The 19544-nt window shown below is 43.0% G+C and overlaps 1 protein-coding gene across 1 annotated transcript; it reads right to left on the bottom strand.

Moving 5' to 3' along the window:
- Positions 1-18317: 18317 nt before the first annotated feature.
- LOC125459906 (probable G-protein coupled receptor 139) lies at positions 18318-19133 on the bottom strand. The gene has a single exon (XM_048546892.2). It carries the CDS (start codon positions 19131-19133, stop codon positions 18318-18320), a length of 816 nt encoding a protein of 271 aa, XP_048402849.1.
- Between the last annotated feature and the right edge of the window lie 411 nt (positions 19134-19544).

Below are 19544 nucleotides of genomic sequence, written 5' to 3'. Positions count from 1 at the left end.
GATTAGGAGGTTGAAGTTTGTACTTATACAGGTGTTTAAAGTCATGAGGGGCAGAGATAATATGAACAGAAAAGGTCTCTTGTGTATGTTCGGGGAATTCAAAGGGAGAGGATATTTTTTCAAGGTGAGAGAAGAAAGTTGGAAAAGGAACACAGGGGACAACTTTTTCACTCACAGGGTGGTTTGTATGTGAAAGGAACTGGCAGGTGAAGTTGTAGATTCAGCTACTGTTATAACATTTAAAATATGTTTGAATATTTACATGATTCGGAAAGGTTGAGAGGGATATTAGCCAAATGCAGGCAAGTGGGACCAATTTAGTTTGGAAGTGTTATTCAGCATGGGAGAGTTGGTACTGAAGGATTTATGCCCATGCTGTATGGTAGTGTGGTGACCAGACTGTTCGCAATGTTCTATGTTCCATGTATGGCCTAATGAGGGTTTTCTGCAGCTGCAACATGGCTTACCAAGTTTTCTACTCCGTGCTCTGCCCGATGAATGCAAGGAAGCTATATGACTTCTCAACTACCCTATCCACACCTGTTGCCACTTTTAGGGAATTGTGCACCTGTCTGTCTTAATCCCTCGAAATATTAATGCTTATAAGTTTTGTGCCAACTTCATGCATTAAAGCTTCCAAAATGCATGACCTTGCATTTGTCCAATTAAATGCCATCTGCCATTTCTCTTCTCCAGTCTTTAGCCTATCTATATCTGCTCTATCCTCTGACAATCTTCCTCACTATCTGCGGCTCTCCAAATCTTTGTGTCACCCACAAAATTGTTAATCAGAATACTTATATTTTCCTCACCTACTGGTCATGTTATGAGCTAACAGATCCCATATGCCTTCACCTTTTGCATCAGCCTGCCATGGGGCACTTTGATAAAGGCCTTGCTGAAGTCCTTCAAGACAATATCTGTTGTCTGGCCTTAACAATTGTCTTTGTTACTTCCTCAAAGAATTCAATCAAATGTGTGAAGTATGCCCTCCGCCCCTCTTCAAGTCATTCTGTCTGCCATTAATAAGTCCATATTCTTCCAAAGTGGAGTGAAAGTTTCAAACTATTCTGCAAACAGTAATCATAAATGTAAGAACATTAAATTTGACATTGACATACTTGTTTCATCCAAAATGATTGAATCCTATTGTAGAAAAGTTCACATATTGACCTGGTCAGAGTTCAGTCATGATCTCACTGAATCATGGAAGATGACTGAAATAATAATGAATTGCGAGAAATTCAAATTTCAGGAGTAAATAGGAAGAACCATAAAAACGGATGTTAAAAATATTTACAGGTTTATTCTAGTTAAAATAGCAGCTCAAAAGAACATCAGTTCACAGATGTTGCAACAGTGGCATCAATAAAATCCCCACAATAGAAGGTACAAATAGGATCCAAAGAAGAGCAGAACGAAGGGTTTAATATGGGACTGAACCCAAAATGATCAAAATGAATTGAGCAAACAAACTTGAAAAAAGTTAATCACATCGAATATCAACAAGTCCCCTCGACCTGACAGAGCAGGCTTGAATGAAATGGCTTTAGAGATATCTGATGCATTTGTTGCAATCACACATCATTATCTAGATGTTTGAAAAGTGTGAAATGATTGGAAAAGTACAAACCTAACAATTTTGCTCAAGACAGTAGAGAGAATGTTGGGTATTACAGGCTAGTTAGTCTAACATCACAAAACACTTGAATCTATTATTTAGGAGGTAGGAGCAGGATATTTCGAAAAATCATGTTTGTCAACCCCACCAGTTACATCTTCATTGAATTCCAGCAGATTTGTCAAGCATGGTTTCTCCTTCATTAATCCATGCTGACTCTGTCTGACCCTGACACTGCTTTCTACATACTCTGCTGTACAGCCCTTGATGGTGGATTCAAGAATTATCCCCACTTCTGATGTTTGGTTTACTTGTGTATAATTCCCTGTTTTCTCCCCACCTTCCATTTTTGAATATTGGAACGCCTTTAGCTACCCTCCAATTTGCAGGGACTGTTCCAGAGTCAAGAGAATCCTGGAAGATGACTATCAATGCATCCATTATTTCTCATACCACTTGCTTAAGTACTCTGGGATGTAGATTATCAGGGCCTGGCAATTTGTTTGCCTTCAACCCCTGCAATTTTCTGAGCACAGTTTCTCTACTGATCTTGATTACCCTCAATTCTTCCCTCTCTCTAAATCTTGCATTCTGCAAACATTTCTTGTATCTGCTTTCTGTGCTGTTTTGTGAAGATAGAACCAAAGTATGTATTCTGCTGCTCAGCCATTTCTTTGTACCCTATTATATATTCCCCTGCTTCTGTCTGTAGGGGACCTCGATTTCTCTTCGCATACCGTAGAAAATCTTCGTGTCAGTCTATATGTTCCCTGCAAGCTTACTTCCGTACTGTATTTTCCCCTCTTAATGAGTCCCTTAGTCCTTCTTTTATGAATTCTAAATAGCTCCTAATCCTCAAACATATTATTTTTTCCTGGCCAACCTGTCTGCATCTTCCCTGGATCAGATACTGTCTCCACTTTCCTTTGTAAGCCATGGATTGGCCCTCTTACTCATTTTGCTTTTGTGATAGACAGGAATAAACAGTTTTTGCAGTTCTCCCATGCGTTCCTTGAATGTTTGCCATTGCCTATCCACTGTTATCCCTTTCAGTAACACTGTCCAGTCAGTTAAGGCCAACTCATGCTTCGTATGTTCATAGATTCCTCGATTAAGATTCAGCATCCTAGTCTCTGAATCACACCTGAAATATTTCTGCAGACTTGGTCTCCTTTTCTGAGGAAGGATGTTGTTGCTCTCGAGGGAGTGCAGCGAAGGTTTAGCAGCCTGATTCTGGGGATGGTGGGACTGACGTATGAGTGAGAAATTGACAAGGTTAGGATTGTTTTCACTGGAGTTCACATGAATGAAGGGGGGATGTCGTAGATACTTATTACATTCTAAATGGACTAGAGACGGTAGATGCAGGGAGGATGTTACAGATGGTGGGTATGTCCAAAACTAGGGGTCACAGTCTGAGGATTTGGGGTAGACCATTTAGGGCGGAAATGAGGAGATATTTCTAACCCAAAGCATGTTGAGCCTGTGGGATTTCGTACCACAGGAAGTAGTTGATGCCAAAATATTGACTGTATTCAAAAGGCAGCTGGAAACAGCACTTGGGGTGAATGGGATCCAAGCGAGGCAAAGAACAGGGAGAGATTTCAGCTGAACACGTGGCTGCAGGGATGTTGCAGGAGGGAGGGTTTCAGGTACATGGACAATTGGGGCTCATGCTGGGGAAGGTGAGACCCCTACAGACAAGACGGTCTCCACTTGACCCAGAGGGCCACTAATATCCTGGGTGGGAAATTTGCAATTGCTATTCAGGTGGATTGAAACGAGCTCAGCGGGGGGATGGGAAACTGTGGTGCCATTCCAGTACACGGGAGGAAAAGAGTCGGGAGGACATGGACAGGATCTCACTGTCACAGGAGTGTACTGGCAGACAGCAAGCTGGTTTGAAGTGTGTCTACTTAGATCTTTCATTAAGATCAGGGAAGGTGGTCAAAGAGGGGGAGATGTGGCTTTCTTAGTCAAGGACAGTGTAACGGTGGCTGAAAGAACTTTTGACAAGGACTTGTCTACTGAGGTGGTATGGGCTGAGGTCAGAAACCGGAGAGGAGGGGTCACACTGCTGGGAGTTTTTTTTATTGGCCCCCTTAAAGTTCCAGGGATGTGGAGGAGAGGATTGGCAAAACGATTCTGGGCAGGAGTGAAAGGAACAGGGTGGTCATTATGGGAGACTTTAACTTCCCTAACATTGACGGGAAATGTTACAACTCTCGTACGTCAGATGGACCAGAGGCAACACTGGATCTGGTACTTGGTAATGCACCAGGCCAGGTGTTTGATTTAGTGGTAGGTGAGCACTTTGGAGAGAGTGACCACAATTTGGTTACGTTTAGTTTAGTGATAGAAAGGGATAGGAACATGCCACAGGGCAAGAGTTACAGATGGGGGAAGATCAATTATAATCTGATTAGGCAAGACTTAGGAGGCATAGAATGGGGTAGCAAAATGCTGGGGATTTGGACAATTGAAATGTGGAGCTGGTTTAAGGAACAGATATTGTGTGTCCTTGACAGGTATGTCCCTGTCAGGCAGGGAGGAAGTGATAAGGTCAGGGAACCGTGCTTTACGAAAGAAATTGTATCTATTGTTCAGCAGAAGAGGGAGGTTTTTGGGATGATTAGATTCCCTGCAGATTCCCTACAGTGTGGAATCAGGCCCTTCAGCCCAACAAATCCACACTGCCCTTTGGAGCATCCCACCCAGACCCATTCCCCTATGACTCACACACCCCTGAACACTATGGGCAATTTAGCATGGCCAATCCACCAAGCCTGCGCATCTTTGGACTGTGGGAGGAAACCGGAGCACCCGGAAAAAACCCACGCAGACACGGGGAGAATGTGCAATCTCTGCACAGGCAGTTGCCCAAGGCTGGAATCGAACCTTTGTTCCTGGCGCTGTGAGGCTGCAGTGCTAACCACTGAGCCACCGTGCCGCCCTCAAAGAGATGAGATGTTTCAGATGAAGCGATGGAGAGTTCCAGGTTAGCTGGGAAGGATTTAACGAGAGAGTTAAGAGCAAGGAGGACACATGTGCAGACATTAGCAGGTAGAGTGAAGGAGAAGCCTGAAGCTTTCTAGAGATATGTGAGGAATAAGAAGAAGACGAGGGTAGGAATAGGGCCAGTCAAAGACAGAAGTGGGAATTTGTGTGAGGACCCTGTGGAGATCGGAGAGGTGGCAAACAAATATTTCTCGTCTGTTTTCACTCAGGAAAAGGAGGATATTGTAGAGGAGAAGACTGAGTTATGGACTATGAGAATTGAAAGGATTGAGGATAGTAAGGAGGAGGTGTTATCAATTCCAGAAGGTGTGATGGTAGATAAATCCCGTCGGCCAGATAGGATTTTTCCGAGGATTCTCTGGGAAGCTAGGGAGGAGGTGGCGGAGCTTTAGGCCTTGATCTTTGAGCCCTCATTGTCTACAGGTTTAATACCAGAGGACTGGAGGATTGCAAATGTTGTGCCCTTGTTCAGGAAGGGCAGTCGAGATGACCCAGGTAATTATAGGCCAGTAAGCCTCACGTCTGTTATAGGAAAAATTTTGGACAGGATTGTAAGAGATAGGATTCAGAATCATCTAGCAAGCAACAGTTTGATTGGAGATAGTCAGCATGGATTCATCAAGGGCAGGACATGTCTCACAAACCTGCTTAAGTTTTTTGAGAAGGTGACCAAGCATGTGGATGATGGTAGGGCAGTTGACGTGTTGTACATGGACTTCAGTAAAGCCTTTGATAAGGTTCCACATGGTAGGCTATTGGAGAAAATGTGGAGGGATGGGATTGAGGGAGATTTAGCAGTGTGGATTAGAAACTGGCTTTGTGTAAGAAGGCAACGACTGGTGGTTGATGGAAAATATTCTGTCTGGAGTCCGGTTACTAGTGGTGTACCTCAAGGATCTGTTTTGGGACCACTGCTGTTTGTCATTTTAACAAATGACTTGGACACAGGCATAGGTGGATGGGTTAGTACGTTTGCAGATGACACTAAAGTCGATGGAGTGGTGGACAATGTGGAAGAATGTTGCAGGTTGCAGGGACACTGGGATAAACTTCAGAATTGTGCTGAAAGATGGCAAATGAAGTTCAATGCGGATAAATGTGAGGTGATTCACTTTGGAAAGAATAATAGGAAGGCAGAATACTGGGTCAATGGAAAGATTTTTGGTAGTGTGAATGTGCAGAGGGATCTTAGTGTCCAAGTACATAGTTCCCTGAAAGTTGCCACCCAGGTTGATTGTGCTGTTAAGAAGGCTGACGGTGTGTTTGGTTTTATTGGTAGAGGGATTGAGTTCTGGAGCTGTGACGTCATGCTGCAACTGCACAAAACGCTGGCGCGACCTCACTTGGAATATTGCGTGCGGTTCTGGTCGCCGCATTACAGGAAGGATGTGGAAGCATTGGAAAAGGTGCAGAGGAGATTACTGCCCTGCCTGCCCATGTCGTTAAATCAGCCACATTAGGGGCATTTAAACAGTCCTTGGATAAGCAGTTGGATGATGATGGAATAATGTAGGGGGAGGGGCTTAGATTAGTTCACAGGTCGGCACAACATCGAGGGCCAAAAGGCCTGTTCTGCGCTGTATTGTTCTATGTTCTATGTTCTATGATCCATGTTCTATGTTCTATGTTCTGTATTATGGGGTGAAAGCAGTTTTGGGTATTGAGTTGGATGATCAGCCATGATCATCATGAATTGCGGAGAATACTCTCCTATCTTCTATGTTAAGAAGCAGGATTGTTAAATGGGTACCAGTAACTGTGGAATATGTGGATTTCAAAAAGCGATTTTTTAAAAAATCAATTGTTGGAACGGAACATCACTGGTTGGCCAGCATTTATTGCCGTTTTCTTGTTGCCCTTGAGTAGTGGTGAGAGTTCTTTTTGAACCATCACAGCCCATATACGTTGCCACATAATGGCTCGGAGGGGTTCTTGCAGGTTATGGTGTTCCTATGTATCTCCTTCCCTTGACCTTCTAGATGGAAGTGGTCATGGGTTTGGAAGATATAATCTAAGGTTGTTTGGTGAATTTCTGCTGTACATCTTATCCATCGTACATACTGCAGCTGCTGAGCATCATTTTTGGAGGGAGTTAATGCTTGCCAATTAACCTGCCTTGCGTTGATCTTGATGGTCTCAAGCTTCTCATGTGTCGTTGGAGCTGCACTCATCCAGGCTAGCGGAGAGCATTTAGTCACATTGCTGAGTTGTATCTGATAGGCTTTGTAGAGTCAGGATGTATGTTACTTACCACTGTATTCTGAGCCTCTTTTGCATTTTTGCAGCGACTGTATTTGTATGGCCATTTTATTTACATTTCTCAAGAGTGATAACCCTAGGACGTTAATACTGGAAGATTCAGTGATGATAACATTATTGCATGTGAAGGCTGGTTATTAGCCTGTCTCTTAATGGAAATGATAATTGTCTGGCATTTACATGGCATGATTCTTTTTTGCACTTGTCAGCCTTAGCCTGCATATTGGCCAGATCATGTTGCATTTCAATATGAACTGCTGTAGTCTCTGAGGATTTGCAAATGTGCTGCACAGTATATCTTCACTAGAAATTATCCCCACTTCTGATCTTAGGATAGAGGAAAGGTTCACATGAAAGATTACTGCAGAATGTAAATGTTTGTTGGTTATCGTTAGTATGGAGAGAGGATGCCAAATGAACAGTCAACACACTTGAGGCAAATGAATGTTTTTCAAGTTGGGAAGGCTGTAACATTGGCAGGGCCTGATGATTTGCACTTGTGTTCAAAAATTTATGATCTGTGTTATTGACTGAAATGAAGTGACCAAGTCCTTTGTTGCCAGATTTGGTGAAGATACAGGTTGGTGAGAAAACATGTTGTGAAGATACAGAGTCTGCGTAGAGATTGTGATAGGTCAAGTGGTTGGATAAAATTTGGGAGACCAAGTCATAATATGGGAAAGCATGCAGTAGTCCATGTTGACAAGAAGAACTGAAAAGCAAAACATTCATTAAAAGGCAATTTCAAACAGAATGTTGCTGTACAGAGGGACCTGATGCAGTTTAGATGAGATTCCCGACAGTGTGGGAACAGGCCCTTCGGTCCAACAATTCCACACTGCCCCTTCGAGCATCCCACCCACACCCATCCCCAATAACCCACATCCCCCTGAACTCTATGGACAATTTAGCATGGCCAATCCACCTCGCCTGCACCTTTTTGGACTGTGGGAGTAAAACGCAGCACCCGGAGGAAACCCACGCAGACACGGGGAGAATGTGCAAACTCCGCACAGACAGTTACCCCAGGCTGGAATCGAACCCGGGTCCCTGGTGCTGTGAGGTTGCAGTGCTAACCAGTGAACCACCATGCCACCCCATAAATGAATAATAAAACTAAAGCATTCAAATGCAGCATGTATGTGCCTCAGAATGTCAATGGTCTGTTGGCTGTTCTTGCATGGGAAAGAAAGTGCAAAAAATGGGAAATCACGCTCCAACTGTATTTAGCATTGATGAGACAACAGCTATTGTATTAACAGAGTTTTGATATCCTTGATTAAAATGGGATATACTTGTGTGGCAGGCAGTTCAGAAATTATTCTGTCAGCTGATTCTTGTGGTTTATGTATTCCCTTACGAGGGACAAACATTGGTAGTTCTTCCATGAGATGGTGGCTTCACCCTCATGGCCCGTACTTATCATCTTTGCTAATTGCTGTGCAGATTCCAATGATGAAAGACTTTTGTAAATCACTGCATGAGCCATAGAAGTGTCACTCAGTCAGCTCCAGGATTTGGCAAAGTGGCATTGAAGAAACAGTGACTGAGTTCCATATCAGGGTGATGTTCCCATATGTCTGCTGCCCTTATCCGTCATATAGGTCACATGGTTTGAGGATTCTGTTGAAGATGCCACGAATTGGTACCATGCATCTTGTTGATGTTACACCTGTTGTGAAAGTGTTTCTGTGCAAGATTATATGAATGTTAAACAGATTGGGCCTATATTAATTGGAGTTCATAAAAAAAGAATCAATTTGTTGAAGTATAGAAAGCTCTTTTTTATATATTCACTTGTGAAATGTGGGCATAATTGGCTGGGCCAATAGTTGCCTGTCCCCACTTCCCCTTGAGAAAGTGGTGATGAGTTACCTTCTTGAATCATTGCAGTACATGTTCTATCGGTACATCTGTAATGTTAATAGGGACTATCACAATGACAGTGAAGGAAGAGCTGTACATTGTCATGTCAGGATGTACAATGGCTTGGAGCAGATCTTCCAGGTGATGATGTAACCATATAGCTGGTTCCCTCGTCCTACTCGAGACAGGTGGTTGTGGGGTTGGGAGGTGCTGTCCGAGCAACTTTGTTGAATTTCTGTACTGTTTCTTTCAGACAGTACACATTGCTGCTCCTTACTATCAGTGGTTAAGGGAACATACGATTATGGATATAATGATAATCAAGCAGACTTTGACCTGGATAGTGTCAACCTTCTTGAGTATTGTTAGAGCTGCACTCATCCAGACAAGTGGGAACTCTATCACAATCCTGGCTTATGCATTGTTAGTGATCGGCAGGCTTTGGGGAGTCAGGAGGTGAGTTACTCACTGCAGTATTCCGAGCATCACATCTGCTGTTGTAGCCACTGTCTTTTTGTGACTAGTCCTGTTCAGTTTTTGGTCAATTGGAAAATTGAAGATTTACTGATGGTAATGCAATTGAATGTCAGTTGCCAGTGATTAGAGTTTCTCTTGTTGAAGATGGTCATCGCCTCACAACTGTTACTTATCACTTTTCAGGTGAAATCTGGATAATGTCCAGTCCTTTGTGGTTGTGTGCTACACACAGCAGGCTAAATAAAGTTTATGTATCACCAAGAAATGAATGACCTTAGCAGTGGGCTAGACTTTTGCACTGTTCTCCATCAGTGTTGTGCAAACAGGTTAGGGAGTTATTCTCAGTGTAACAGTGGTGTTTCAATCAGTGGCTCATCTGTCTCAGAATAACAGCAGTGAGGATTGTAATTTAAAGAATTAGGTGGACTGTCTCACATTTGGAGCAATAATAGAAACAAGGTTGCACGTTGTGACAGAATCTGTATGTAGTGCATCTGTAGTCCTCCAACAACATGATAGTTGCGTATTTGTGTGACCTCGCGTAATAGAAAATCGCCATTGAAAATTGTACTGTAGGGACATCGCAATAGAAAATTGCTATACCTGTACAGCAGAATGTTTGCATTAGCCAAACAGGATCCACTAAGAGGGAGAGGGAGGCGGATAGAAGATGGATAGAGGATAAGATAGGTGGAGAGGAGACAGACAGGTCAAAGAGGTAGGGATGGAGCCAGTAAAGGTGAGTATGGGTGGGGAGTCAGGGACAGGATAGGTCAGTCCAGGGAGGACGGACAGGTCAATGAGGCGGGATAAGGCTAGTAGGGAGGAGATGGAAATGGGCCTTGAGGTGGGAGGAGGAAATGGGTGGGCAGAAGGACAGGTTAAGGAGGTGGGGACAAGCTGGGCTGGTTTTGGGGAGCGGTAGTTGGAGGGGAGATTTCGAGGCTTGTGAAGTCCACATTGATACCATTGGGCTGCAGGGTTCCCAAGCAGAATATGAGTTGCTGTTCCTGCAACCTTCGTTTGGCAACGTTGTGGCACTGCAGGAGGCCCAGGATGGACATGTCATCTGAGGAATGGAAGGGGGAGTTGAAATGGTTCACGACTGGGAGATGCAGTTGTGTAGTGCAAACCGAGCGTAGGTGTTCCACAAATGCACAAATCTCAGAATGCAGTGTTCAGTTGTATGGTGTTGAGAAGGCAAAGGACTTTTTGAGGTAGTGGAGGAATTTCAGCTAAGTGATGAGGCTGGAGTAATGGGGCCTGCTCCTCACGGAGTCATTCAAAATGAATCAAATAGAAGTAGGCAACACCATGAAATAGTCAATGGGAAGGAAATGTTCATACTGACATAATTATAGTCGCCAGAAAACCCAAGTGGAAGGGAGCTGTAAATGAACATATTTACTCACTGAGTTTTGACAATGTGGACTGACGGGCTGATGCGAGAGTAAATTCCAGAGTGGAAATGGCTCAGTCCTTGAAAAGAAAAAAGGTGAATCAAGATTTTCACTAATCTCTTGTGCTGTGGACAAAACCCTGTTCCACTGTGTTGTGGGCTTGGTGATACTCCGCTCACATAAAAGTTGATTTATGAGATGGATTCTAATGCATGCAAACTATTACAGTTATTTTTTGATGGATGTGAGAGTCAGAGTGAAATGAAGCTTCATAACTACTTTCAGCTGCCCTTGGAATTGGATCTAGGTAACTGTGTTTATACAAGTGTTTGTAAAAATACTGAGGAGCTGGAGCAGGTATCTGATGGTCCTTGGAATCGGGGAGAGTGGGGAATAATCATGCATTAATGAAATTCATTGATATAGGAAACATACCACATAAGGGGTCTATAAAGTAATGAAGCTGCCTTAGAAAGCAAAGTGCATTTGTGGAACACCTACGTTCGGTTCGCACTACACAACTGCACCTCCCAGTCGTAAAATGCTGGATCTTCTGGAATTTTCCATCTCTGGAATGTTCAAAAGAAGAATAATAACAAAAAAGTGGCCAGAAGGTGATGGAATATTTCATTTATTGTCCAGAAGACTGAAGTGGAACACTCTGGTTTTGTGATTCAAAACGATTACAGATTATTGAAGATGTACTTGGATTCAAATTTGAAAAATCAGAGCATGCTTTCCAAATAGCTCAGCGCACACACTGTTCCAATAATAATAGCTATAATTTTCTCAGTGCAGTATTTGGTTCCTTTTTGCTTCTGACAGCAAATAACCAGAAATTGATAAATGTTAAAAGCAATAGTCAACCAGATGGAATGCTCTGTGACTGCAGGGATAAGCACCATAGCCAAACTGCAACATGAGTAATATCCAGCAAAGATATTGGTAAATACATAACAAGCCACCTCAACATCACATGAGTTAAAGCAATGAGGACATCTGCCGCCTTAACTGCTATCAGGTACTGGGTAATGCACATTATGAGACCACGAGAAAGGGTCCGCGAGAAAGATCACAGATTTTCCACCATGTTGAAACAGACCGTTTGGCCCAACAAGTCTGCTCCAACCCAATAAAGATCAACCCACCCAGACCCATCCCCATATACTAGCCCTATAACCCTGCATTTCCCATGGCTAACATATATAACCTCCACATCCTTGGCCCTATTGGCAATTTAGCATGACCAGTCCATCATCATGCACAGCCTTGGGCTGGGGGACAAAACCAGAGCACCTGGCAGAAACCTGTGCAGACATAGGGAGAACGTGCAAACTCCACACAGACAGTTGCCCAAGGCCAGAATAGAAACCAGGTCCCTGGTGCGGTGAGACATCCGTGCTAACCACTGAGCCACTGTGCTGCCCCTGAAGGATCACAATCATGAATGTATCACAAGAAACAAAGAAACAAAGAAACCTACAGCACAGGAACAGGCCCTTCGGCCCTCCAAGCCTGCGCCGATCAAGATCCTCTGTCTAACCTGTCATCTATTTTCTAATGATCTGTGTCCATTTGCTCCCTGCCCATCCATGTACTTGTCCAAATATATCTTAAAAGACGCTAACGTGTCTGTGTCTACCACCTCCGCTGGGAACGCGTTCCAGGCGTCCACCACCCTGCTGTGTAAAGCAATAAATAAATAAAACCAGATAGATAGATTTGATACATGAGTTTTACCAAATCGTTTGTTGAATTTTCTGCGTCAAATATTTGACCTTTACACCTGATTCAACAGGCATCTTTTCGCAGGCCAGTTTTATTTTTCTAAAAAAAATCACTTTTTTTAACCCAATTGCAAGAAATTGAAGTAACATGTATTATAAAAACATGCATAATTACTCCTCAGATATTCTATTACAGACACTGTTCCAGATACCACCACCACCACCATCCCTGGATACGTCCTGTCCAACCAGCAGAAAGGTACCAGCAGAGGTGGCAACACAATGGTATGTAGTCAGGAGGGAGTTTCTCTGGAAGTCCTCAACATTGACACTGGACCTTATGAAGACTCATGGAATCAGATTCAGCGTGTACTGTTCTCAGCTGATGAGCCAGCATTTCTCCACAATGAATAACACATGGAGGAAGCACTGAGAGTGACAAGTGTGCAAAATGTAGTTAAGCTGGGGAATTTAAATGCTCATCACCAAAGTGTGGCTCAGCACTTCTAACCGAGCAGTTTGGGTCTGAAAGGACATAGTTGCTTGACTGCATCTGTTGTGATCTTGCTGTGATCTGTTAAAAAACTGCTGACTGCAGCTATATTGTTCCATGACAGCATCTGTAAGAGTGATGACCACATAGTCCTTGTGCAAACAAAGCCCCACCTTCACATTAAGTACAGCCTCAATCATGTTGTGTGGCACTATCATCATGCAAAATGAGACACTTCAAACTTCAAACAAATCTAGCAATTCAAGTGTGGGCATTCATGAGGTGCTGTGGGCCATCAGGAGCAGCAGAATCGTACTCTAACACAATCTGCAGCCTCATGACCGAGCATATCCCCCAATCATTACCATCAAGCCAGTGGATCAACCCCAGTTCAATAGAGAGTGCGGGAGGGCCTGGTCATAGCAGCACAAAGCATAGATTAAATGTGTTTAAATTAAAGTTCATGGGATTGGGTTAGTGTATTTGAATTGGATAGAAAATTGATTCGCAGGCAGGAAGCAAAGAGAAGGAGAAATGAGTCTTTTTCTGAATGGCAGGCAGTGATTAGTGGGATACTGCAGGGATCAGTACTACGACCCCAGCTACTTGCAATATGTGTAAATGATTTAGATGAGGGAACTAAATGTAATATCTCAAAATTTGCAGATGATACAAACCTGGGTAGAAAGGCAAGCTGTGAGGAGGATGCAGTGATGTTGCAGTGTGATTCAGACAGGCTGATGGAGTGGGCCAACACATGGCAGATACAGTATAATGTGGATAGTGTGAAGTTGACTCTGATGAGTTGGGTCGCCAGGGACTGCCTGGCGGGAGCTGAACGTGGGCGCTGTGTCCTGCAGAGATGGCGGATCGAGTGTGGGCCAGATTGAAAGCAGTGGAGCAAGAGGTGGCCTGGATCACACGGTCTCCTCACATCTGAGTAAATCTTATTCCTTTTGCTCTTTCTGTTGGCACACACACATCTTATTTTTTCAATACTGTGTACCTCAAATCCTTCCTCAAAATATCTTCACCCTGTTCTACCTTCAGTTAGTGCATTTCTATCCTTATCTGCTCCATTTATCAATACCTTTTCCTTATTTTTTGCCCATTTCAACTCAGCTTGTGCTTGTAATTAACCTATCTCTCTTAAACTCCCATAGTGTAGTGTCTTCCACTAATTCAGCCCTGAATTTAATTTCTGACTCTCATCATTAATACGATACTCATGGCCATTGCCAAAGCCCTAAGTTTCAAAATAAAGAAAAACCAAGAACTGCAGTGAAATCTGAAACAAAAACGGAAATTGCTGAGTGACGGGATGACCATTCAGAACTGAGATGAGGAATTTCTTCAGCCAGACGGTGGTAAATTTGTGGAACACATTTCCACGGAAGGCTATGGATTCCAAGCCGTTGAGTGTCTTTAGGAGAGAGATGGCTTTTTTTTAATTGGGAAGAGAATTATAAGTTACAGGGAGTAGGCAAGGTACTGGAGTTGAGAAACACACCATGCATTATCAAATGATGGAGCAAACTTGATGGGGGCCAAAAGGCCTAATTATTCTCTTGTATCTTTTTGTATCATTACCCCGGGTAAGGGTGAGATTCATCATTTAAAATACTCTGGTACATTGACATGGAAGTCAGCATTCTGTCATTAGATAGTCAATTTAGTGGGATTATGGATGGATGTTGATTGAATGTGGCAAGAATGTTTTTGAGATAGTACAATAGTTGTAATAATAATGGTGAGCTGATCAGACCTTGTTTTGTAATATCAGCTCATCTGTTTTTGAAAGGTATGTGCTTTCAGATACAGAGCCTGTAGATTTCCTTCCATTATTTTAGAATGTGTAGCAGTTGATGTACCCGTACATTTGTACATTTATCTCATCCTATTAGATTAGATTCCCTACAGTGTGCAAACAGGCCGTTCGGCCCAACAAGTCCACAATGCCCCTTGGAGCATCCCACCCAGATCCATCCCCCCTATAACCCACACACCCCTGAACACTATGGGCAATTTAGCATGGCCAATCCACCTCGCTTGCACATCTTTGGACTGTGGGAGGAAACCAGAGCTCTCGGAGGAAACCCACGCAGACACGGGGAGAATGTGCAAAATCCACACAGACAGTCACCTGAGGCTGGAATTGAACCCTCGTCCCTGGTACTGTGAGGCTGCAGTGCTAACCACTGAGCCACCATGCCGCCCTGTTCTGGTCTACGTATAATTTCCATTTAATGCTATTTTCTGCTGCCTTGTCTGTGTTCTTGGATTTGCAATATCTCTCCAAGTAGCTTCCCTTGCCTCACTGTTTGGTTTAAACCCCTTGAATATGTTAATAAAGATCTGTAGCTCGGGTTGTGGTTGGAGTTCTTGGTTGGTTCACCGATGTGACTGGTTTTCATGCAAACATTTCATCTCCCCTCTCAGTGACATTGTCCATGCTGTGTAGCCTCTGTTGAAGCGCTGTTGTTCTGTCCCGCTCTGAATTTATATGGTACGGTCTATAATGGTGGGCAGTCTTCTTTCTGGTTTTGTACCGTAGTGGTATGTAGATGGGGTACATTTCAGCACATTTGTTAATTGTATTGGTGGTTTAAAGCCATGCCTCTATGAATTCTCACACTTGTCTTTGTCTTGTTTGTCCTCAAATGAGAACTTTGTCCCATCAAATTGATACCATTCTATGTTGGGGCATATTGAAATGAGGGAGAGTTGGTCATGCTGTTTGATACGAGTTGATGTTCGTGTATCCTGGTAGCGAGTTTCTGCCTGTCTGTCCTGCGGAGTGTTTCTCACCCTCTCCACTTCCCTAATTATATGGCTCAAGGCAGCACGAGTCCCACCATTGTTCAGTTGCAGACCATCCCTGGTTTAGCCCCTTCTTTCCCCAATACTGGTTCCAGTGCTCCGTGAACAATGTTACTCAGTATTTGGGCCTTGCATTCACTTCCTTAATCCTATTTGAATTGTTCCAATTTGTATGTGACTGAGGTAACATTCCAGAATTTATTAACTGTAACGTTTCATAGTTTGGTGCCTAGATTCTTGTTCTTATCAAGAAGAACCTTTGTCTTTCTTCTGCCTATATTCTTGCTATTTGCACAGACCACTGTTGTGACGTTGGGTAGGATTAGGAGGCAGTAAGTTAGAATTTGATGTTTGCAAAATGTGAGGGGTGGGGGAGAGGGAGTCATTGTGTGGCTCTTTAAAAGATGGGCCAGACCCAGAACATCAGCTCTCTTACTCCAATGATGCTGTTTGGCCTGCTGTGCTCATCCAGCTCGACACCTTGTTATCCAAGGCTAGTCCTGTTGAAAGAAATATTGACAGGTCACCAAGCGGATAAAAAGAAGAGGGCTGTTGGACACAGAGACCATACTTGGCTACCATCTGTCAGAGCTCTTAGCCCTAAGCTGTCTCGAGAGAAACGCTGGCCCTCACAGCCTTCTCTGTGTCTGAGAGAAAACCTAACAATGGTACCCTTGGCAGAACTAGTTAATATTCCTGACAGAAGAATCGATGGAGAAGGCACAGAACATTCCAGAAGACTCATAACCTGGCTTGAATTTTGAGGGGTTAAATTCCACATTTCTTATTAAGTAGGGTTGTATTTATTGGAACAGCATACCATGAGAATCTTTATTTGGGCATATTTAGTGGTTGGAAGGGAATTATTCAGTCAATGACTAGTTTAGTTCACTGTTAGAGTTAGTAAATAACTTGTTCACTACTTGTTTATTTTAAAGTGAGCGTCAGGGATTTATTTTATTTAACCACTAGAAGTTGCGGAAAACTGGGTTACACCACTTTCCACACTCCATTTTCAGATTATAGTGCAAGGTGCTCCTCTTTGTGTGTTTCGGTTTTAGCTGAAGGCCTGGATGGCTTCCTTCTGCTCCTATATCCTATGTTTCTATGTTCTCAGAAGGGGTTAAGCTCCGTTATATGACAACACAATGACTGGATGCCCGTCCTCCCACTCTGGGTGCACTTACAGCTCTGAGCAGATGTCCCAATCCCTGAGTTAGGACAGGCAAGGGAGCTGTTGTACAGTCTCTTTGATGCAGACAATTACACCAAAAGACCACCCACCCCCACCATGACTGTGTTGTCTGTGAGCATGACAACATTAGTATTTGCTACCCCAACTTGAATGCTTTCAATGACTTACTGTTTCAAGGTGCAACTGTCAGTTAACTTGTCCACACAGCACAGCTCACTCTCATTCAAATAATCTGAAACTACCTGAAAGCTGTTGTATAGTTGCAAACGGTGAGTCTCTTACACTGCTGTCCCACATAAGCTCCACTGCCTCACTTACAGTCACAGTGTCATTCCCCTGATAAACCAAAACACATGACACTATCTTAAGGATAGCAAGTCATGTCAAAAGGTACCCAGGTAATGTTTTACCTCTCTGATGTGTCCCAGTTTGGCCCCCAGGCTAGAAAGCCTGATCCAAAACTATTCCTGTTTTAAATACTCCTGCAGTGGTGGTTGTCTGAGATCATTCTGGTGTCCAGGACAAGCCCACATTCTGCACCCACAACATGCCTCACGCCTTACAAACTTGTTGCATCCAAATGATGTAATTTATGAATTAATGCCTCTGAGCAGTATTACTAACATTACAACATAAAATTTGGAAATCAATTAATTTTAATCCTTTTGAATAAGATAAACACACAAGTTATCATTTGTCACGAGCATACACTACTATCTATGGTCATTACTATTGCACATTAACCAGATTTGCACAATGTTTATTTGTATTTTCCAAGATATTTGATGATCACCGACCAAATATCCACCAACAAGTTATTGCTTTGCTTTCCATGACGTCAGACTTTGATTTCTCTCAGAACATGTCTGCTCTGCTCCTGGAGACACTAGATTGGACAGTGGTGGATGGCTCTTCTGAATGATGCTGACGACCTCTGGTTTTCCATTCACTTTATCCTGTAAGCATGATCGAGGGAGAGACCTTCCTAACATTTAAGTAGTATTTAGGTGAGCACTTGCAATGCCAAGGAACAGAAGGCTACCAAGTGCTGGAAAATGGGATTAGAATAGGTGGTTGTATTTGAATGGCACAAACACAATGAAATGAAGGCCTTTCTCTGTGCTCTAGACCTCTATGACTCTTCAGGGTCCTATTTTTCCCCTCAAAACTGTGGGGATTGCCTGAGTAATCCTTCCACTCAGTGCTCTAACAAATGCAGCTTGTGTACAGATCTTGCTTTTTCACACTTTTCGAACTGGGAATGACTTTCTTTAGGTCCAAATCTCTTGCTTCTCCAACTGACGCTGACTGCTTCTGATTCTTCTTTTAACTCACTGTCTAACTCCATGGCCTTTTTCCTGCTTGCAATAAGTTTTAATAAATATTTTCCCGTAAGATCAAAATAAATTCTGATAATGACAAAATGATGTAAAAGTAGTGCTCACAGTTTGATAGCTCTGCGAATCAAACTGAAAGGATATTTGACAACTGTTTTTAACTGCTCTCGGAACTGACTCTGGGTCACTGTGTAGATGCAAGTGTTTGTGCAGGTACTGAGGAGCTGGAGCAGGTATCCAATGGTACCAATAGTGGGTGAAGGTGGAGATGAACCATACACAAATGCAATTCGCTGATGGATGAAACATGTAACATTGGTCATCCATAACAGGATAAAACTGCCTGAGATAGCAAAGAGTAAAATGATGGACTTTCTGCGCCTTTCCATCTCTGGGTCACCAGGGCCCTCCCTCTCAGTTTCCATCCAGAGTCTCCTTCGGGCTTTATTTGCCATGAAGATGTATCTGACTGTCAGAATGTTCAAGAGAACAATCAAAAGGAATGGAACTAAAGGAGTTAGAATGCGATGGAGGAGTACATATGCAGTCCAGATGTCTGAAGTATAATATTCTGGCTTTGTGTCGCAAAACCACTCCAGGTTATTGAAGGTGTATTTAGCTCTGTACTTGAAGAACCAGGGAATGCTTTCCAAACAGCCCAGCACACTCACTGTTCCAATTATCACATGTGCTGTTTTCTCAGTGCAGTATTTATTTCTTAGCTTCTTCCAACAAATAGCCACAAACCGATCACAGGTGAAAGCAACTGTGAGCCACACTGAACACACTGTGGTGCCAGTCATTAGTACATCTGCCAAACTACATACAGCAGTAATATCCAGGAAAGAAACTGGAAAGTAAATGATAAACCATCTCAAGATTACGTCTGTGATGACAACCAGAAGATCTGCTGTAGCCATGGCCACCAGGTAATGATTGACACATTTGGAGAGTCCACAGGTATTACAAGATAGGATTGCGATTGCCATCAAGTTAACTGTTTAATAAAATGTTAAAATTACTGCACAGATGCAATGCGCCAGTTTCGTAACAAAAAATGCTAATTTTGTGCACAGGATATCTGAAAATGCCTTGTTATTGTGCATGCATTCTTGGCAGGAGAAATGGAAATACTTGTAGTTAATCGGAACAGATGTACATTGTACTGTGTTTCAGACATTAAACAGATGAAGAAAAGAATGCCCATTTGAACCAATTTAATTCCATTATCCAGTAAAACCACATTTTGTCCTGGAGTTTCTGCTGGTGAGACAAGTGTTTCTGAAGTGTCGATGAGAGTTGCAGTTTGGGAGCCTGTCGCATCCTGACGA

This window comes from Stegostoma tigrinum, unplaced genomic scaffold, assembly GCF_030684315.1.
Source record: "Stegostoma tigrinum isolate sSteTig4 unplaced genomic scaffold, sSteTig4.hap1 scaffold_731, whole genome shotgun sequence".
Classification (NCBI taxonomy): Eukaryota; Metazoa; Chordata; class Chondrichthyes; order Orectolobiformes; family Stegostomatidae; genus Stegostoma; species Stegostoma tigrinum.
Note: the sequence above shows the minus strand (reverse complement) of the source record. Positions and strands in the feature narration are given on the sequence as shown.